The 5,847-nt window shown below is 30.3% G+C and overlaps 1 protein-coding gene across 1 annotated transcript; it reads right to left on the minus strand.

Moving 5' to 3' along the window:
- Positions 1-3,522: 3,522 nt before the first annotated feature.
- LOC130504756 (ATP-dependent RNA helicase DBP3-like) lies at positions 3,523-5,779 on the minus strand. The gene is made up of 5 exons (XM_056999383.1): positions 5,452-5,779; positions 4,744-5,229; positions 4,568-4,656; positions 4,334-4,433; positions 3,523-3,944 (listed from the first exon to the last, which is right to left on the minus strand). The coding sequence occupies exons 1-5, from the start codon at positions 5,605-5,607 to the stop codon at positions 3,792-3,794; spliced, it is 984 nt and encodes a 327-aa protein (XP_056855363.1). The 5' UTR covers positions 5,608-5,779; the 3' UTR covers positions 3,523-3,791.
- Positions 5,780-5,847: the final 68 nt, after the last annotated feature.

Below are 5,847 nucleotides of genomic sequence, written 5' to 3' on the forward strand. Positions count from 1 at the left end.
ATATAAACATGAATTTTTAACAAGTTTGACCGGTTTTTGATTGCGTTTACCGGTTTAACTCAAATCTGGTTTTAGCATAACTCAGAACCTGTTAGAAAAGCGAATCACGGTCCGACCGGCCGGTCTGGTCCGGTTTTCTAAACATTGACCGAATGATTAAATATATGTAAACTAAATATTTAAACAAAAAATAAATATTATATTTAAAAATAAATAGTATTATTATAATAAATACAATAAAATTTAACATTATAAAAATTAAATATAATTACAATATATAATTGATGTCTGACTCTTGTCAGTTTTTTTAAAAACCCAAAACATAGCTAAATTAAAAATGGTTCCAATATACTCTGAGCTAAAACCCTATAAGCTTGACAAATATTCAAGTAATTCAGATGTAACAATTTTTATTTTCAAATTTTAAAAAGAGTACCGTGCAGGTTTCTGTAAATTTTGGTATGGTTTAAGTTTTATATATTTTGTTATGTTCTAGTTAGATTAATTAGTATATTTATATATTTTATAGCATACTAATATAATTTGTCAAATATGTTTTACAGAAATTATGTTAAATTTATGGATATGTCAAGTAAATGTATATAGGTGTTTAAAAAAAATTTATATAACTTCAGCTTATAAATAAAGAAATGAAGTTGTGTGTATAGTATTTGTAGGAAAAAAAAAGAAAAAGAAAATCATCTATTGGCCCTCTGTGTTTGATCAGTTTCCTTTTTGCTGTGTTTACAGATTTTTTTTTTTAAATATAAAATGTTCTGCAAGCAGATTGAACTGCAATTTATTTGTTCTGCATATTACAGGTGAATGGACAAAATATGTAGATAAAACTTCAATTTATTTGTCCTGTGTTTCTTCTGCATATTAACTGCATCACATTCATACCCTTAGTATATAGTATATTTAATTTTAGATTATATATATAATAAAATAAATTTTATTAAAATAATGAATCTATTTAATCATATAATTTAAATTTTAAGAATGAAATATTTTTAAATGTAAAATTTATTTAAAATGTAAAATTTATTTAAAAATATAAAATTATCTAAAATATATTTTTAGTTTTGATATAAAAGTAACTTTTCATATTATTAAATAAAATAATTAATTATATATAATTTTTATATTATTTATCATTATTTATTTATGGGAATTTTCAAAAATACCACTTTCAAGGTACCATTATTCATCTTTACCACTACTAAAGACACATTTTCAAAAATACCTTATTTATTGAAATGGTAAAAACTCTTATATCTTTGTTTTTATATGCTTTTCAAAATTCTAATCCCAAATTCTAAATCCTAAACCTCTAATTCTAAACCCTAAACCAAAATCTTCAACTCTAAACCCTAAACCCTAAACTATATACCCTGAATTCAATATCCTAAACCCTAAACCCTAAAGTCTAAACTATAAACCCTAAATCCTCAACTCTAAACCCTAAATCCTCAACTCTAACCCTAAACTATATACCTTAAACTCTAAAACATCAAATCTAATCCCTAAATCCTAAACCTTCAAATTCTAAACCCTTCATTTAAAGTAAGTGGTAAAAGTGGTTAGTGTAAACATGAAAAGTGGTACTATGAAAATGGTATTTTTGACAATTTCTCTATTTTATTGGTAGAGTAGTAAATAATACACATATAATATTATCATAAAAATTAATATATGATATGCAATTTATTTATTTCTAAAAATATAGATATTTTTTTATAATATATAAATATATATTATTTTTGTTTTGTTATAAAATAATGAATGATATGTGTAGTTTTATGAATTATTATTATATATTAAAATGTGAAATATTGTTCTTTAATAAATTTAAAAATATTTGAACGCAACTTTTATTTTAAAAAATATAATTTTATTTTATCATAAAAATAATTCTCTAATATTAAATAAATATAAACAATATATGCATATATTATATTTTTAAATTATATATATAATCTTGTTAAAAATAGAAAGTATATTTTGATTTTGTTTGGCAACATAAACTGTAGAATTAAAGAAAATTAGAATGTTGTTGGAGATAAATATAACATTTATCTTGGGCTTATATTTTTTAAAAAAATTTGACACAAATATAACTCTTCTAAGTGCATGGGCCTAAATAATTAATGACTATCCATGTCGAATGGACTTCTGATTTAGTTATATCTGTCGATATGTTTTGAGTTTGTCCAATGATAATAATGTAGTCTTACAAAACTTCTATTACAAATCAAACAAAAAAAAATAAACATCCAAAACTATAAAATTTCATAAGAGTATCATTTCATACACATATTAAACCATAAAAATTCACGCTGCATTGTCATAACTGGGATCAGTTTTTCTAGTTCGGTTCGGGTTCGGATAATCCATTTAAATTAGTTTAAAATTTAAAATTCATTATATATTTTAAATTTTTCAAAATCTATAAACAAAATAATATATTACTCCCTGGGAACTAAATTATCATCACTTGGCCAGTCTCAATTTGGGCTTTGGCCCAAGTGGTTTACAATGGTGGATCGTAACAGATGATCGGTTCACCCCCTGACATTAGTCGAAAGGTATTCCAAACTCCGGGTTAGACAGTGTGGTAGCCAGTCCACTCTGTAGCACTAAATGCATTCTTTCCGGGGCCGACCGGCATCAGCCGATATGGTTTATCAAAAAAATAATAATAATATATTACATATAAATTTGAATAACATATGTTAGAAAACCTAAAATTTGACATAAATCGATTTGGTTTAAATATTTTGGATAGAAAATCAATAATTATTTTAAATATTTTGGTGTTTTTGTAGTATATTTTAACTATTTTAGATATTTACTTATGACTATTTTATATATTTTCAAGTATTTAAACCAACTTAAAGTGTACCATATATATTCTAAGTTTTTATATACATTAAATTAAAATAATTAATATATACAAGTAATAAATCTATTGCAGATACATTCGTATCTAAAATACTTATTTTAGATAGGATTCGGTTTCAGTTTAAATACTAAAATTTTGAATAATTTGGATATTTAATCAATTTCGGTTCGGGTTTGTACTATTTTTTCTATCAGGATCGGTCGTTGATGGATTCGGATTTTTTTGTCCAGTCTAATATTGACATAAAAACAATATAAATATATTTTATTAAATATATCCAAGCAGACGTACGAATCAAAATCTAGTTATAATTAAAAATACTCTACCAAAAACTTTATATGAAAAATTGATGAAAAAATCTAAGAATAGGCATTAAATATTGATTGAAAAATAAAAAACAAAAGCATAATGCTTTGCCCAATCAAAAGAGACCAAGTCCTAAGAACCTAAACTGCTGTCAGAATCTTATGCTGCACAAACTCGTACAACAGTCTGGACCCATTATGTGACTGATTAAGACTCGAGTTCTCTTATTGAACTTGATGCGAACTCAAAATCAAAACAACTTTAAACATTATCATTGGACCGGACAAGAAAATGATCAGAAGGAAAAAAAAGAAACATCAATACTCAAAATTTATATCACTTTAACCAAAGTTCCCTGCAGCTAAAACTTTCAGTAACTAAAAATTAAAATTGCAACTTAAAAGAGTATTGAGACACGACAAGTTTGATCCATCAGACATATTCCTCCAACAGCCAGGCACGTCCTGGCCACAATTCTCTAGAACATTCACCAATGAACCAGCAAGACAAAACACATCCTCCTCTTTTTCTGTTACAAAGCTGTGTAGCACACCGTAAACACTCTCTTTAGCAATACTTGTCAGAATCTCCCCAAAAGACTCAGGACGGCTGGAGTACAGGAAGCACTGTCGTTGAAAACTACTGATCGGTGCTCGCTGGTGATGGCCTGCTTAATGGATTTCACCGCATCTAGATAACCACTAGCGCAAAGTGAACCTAGTTCATCAATCACCTGTATAGATATTAGACTTCAATTAGCAGTGTCTTGGAAAAAAAACTCTTGTATCATGCTACATGGAGATAGAGAGGGACTAATCGATCCCATAGACATAATAAATTTAGAACCTATAAATAAACGCAACGAAAACAAAATTGGGCTGTGACAAGGTATGGACTTAGTAGATACACTTAAGCAAAACTAAAAAGAGAAGAAAAAAACAACTAAGACCTTTCAGGTTCTGTCAAACAAACATTGGATCAAATATCAGAATGGGAAACAAAACTCAATTCATTGGGTTGATGGTGTATCATTGAAAGCTTAAAAGGAACAAAACTAACAACTATCATTCATAAGAAAAAAACTGAAGGAGTATAGTAACTAAACAGGAAACAGGAGCATACCAGTAACGAAACCCCCGATATATCAACTCCTTTGAGGGCAACAATCTCCAAAAGTCGCTCAGGTGTGGAAACTATAAATTCAGGTTCTAAGCTTTTCAATCTGCAGCTCAAAAACACAGCTTGTTAGAATCAGAGGGAATAATGAAGATTCTTCTTCATGTAGCAGCAAACTAGCAACAGTCTGTTATCTGTATAAAACGAAAAAGAGAAATATAATGGATTGGTAAGATCTACCCAGAAATCTGATGATCTATTTCGGCTCCATTGTGTAAGCTCACTGCATGAACTCCAAGACGTTTCAGCGCCTTGCAAACCGATCGAACCTAAGCATCATGACATAAGAATGTTGCTAAAAGAAAAAACAGCAGCACTATATATAAGAGATGTGACAGTTTACAAGTGACGCTAACCTCAGAAGCTTTGGACTGAGATGGTACGAGATATAAGAGAAAAAGACTACTGCTTAGTGGTAGGCTCTCCTCGTATTTCTCTCGCATAGAAATAGCATCAGTGGCAGTCGAAACGATCCATGCGATTTGTTCAAGGGAGGAAGATGTCACACTAGTCTCAACAACATCTTTTCCAGAATGAAAAGATTTCCAGAACTCATTTCCCCAAGTGCTAGTGAACAAAGGCTTCTCAAGGTTATGAAAGGAGCTCTCGATTTCGGTCAGGCAGAGCATCACCAACTTACGTGGACCATGAATCATCCTCATCTTCTCCGTCTTCTTCTCATCACCGTCTCGAGATGGTTTCTTAAGAGAAGATTTATTCACTGAAAGAGCATCTCTAGACTTGACCTTTTTCTTCTTCTTCTTCTTCTCTTTGACAATGCTCACTTTACCCAGCTTCTCATTGAAGGGATCTTCTGGTGTAGGAAGGCTAAAACACATTCCCTATTATTCAAAATCATCAAACACAAGACTCAATATCACCCTAAGATTCAATCCTACACACACATATTCATCAAATCAATTCACTAAACAGATTCACTAGATACACTCTCTAAGATTCATAATACTCAGATTCAGTGAATAGGGAACTTGATCTAATAAACTTCCGTTTTTCGATTTTCAAAGGTCTCGTAGAGAGAGAGAGAGAGAGAGAGATGAATAGACCTGACACATGCTGCGTTTGCCAGTCTGGCGGCGCTTCTTGGCGGCAATGATAGCGGCGATGCGAGAGGAAACGGCGGCGGAATCGTTCTTGCGATTCATCTTCTTCCGGTTGGATTTGTTCTTCTTCCTCGCCAAAGCATCGTCGCCTTTCGCCATTATTGCTCTCTCTAGGTGTCTCCTCTCTAGGCGGCCCCGTTTTGGTTTGTTTCTCGGGGCTTTAGGTTTAAATCCCTTTTTATATTATCCTTTTTGGGTTCTAAACTCAGAAGCGGCCAATTTTGCGAGAGGGGAGGAGGATAAACCCTACTAAAATAGTTTAGCTCTCCTCATTTTAAAAAGGAAACACTATAGGTCTCCTTCATTTTTTTTAGCCATTTGTTTAAAAAAAAAATATAT

The sequence above is a fragment of the Raphanus sativus genome, unplaced genomic scaffold, assembly GCF_000801105.2.
Source record: "Raphanus sativus cultivar WK10039 unplaced genomic scaffold, ASM80110v3 Scaffold1786, whole genome shotgun sequence".
NCBI lineage: Eukaryota > Viridiplantae > Streptophyta > Magnoliopsida > Brassicales > Brassicaceae > Raphanus > Raphanus sativus.

Bases quoted from the DNA above. Each gene is read 5' to 3' on its own strand.
- LOC130504756 (XM_056999383.1), bottom strand. From the start codon at position 5,607: ATGGCGAAAGGCGACGATGCTTTGGCGAGGAAGAAGAACAAATCCAAC. The intron at 4,434-4,567 runs GTAGATCTTACC...TTTGAGCTGCAG, and splicing joins ATAGATCATCAGATTTCTGG to ATTGAAAAGCTTAGAACCTG. The intron at 3,945-4,333 runs GTATGCTCCTGT...ATATCTATACAG, and splicing joins TATCGGGGGTTTCGTTACTG to GTGATTGATGAACTAGGTTC.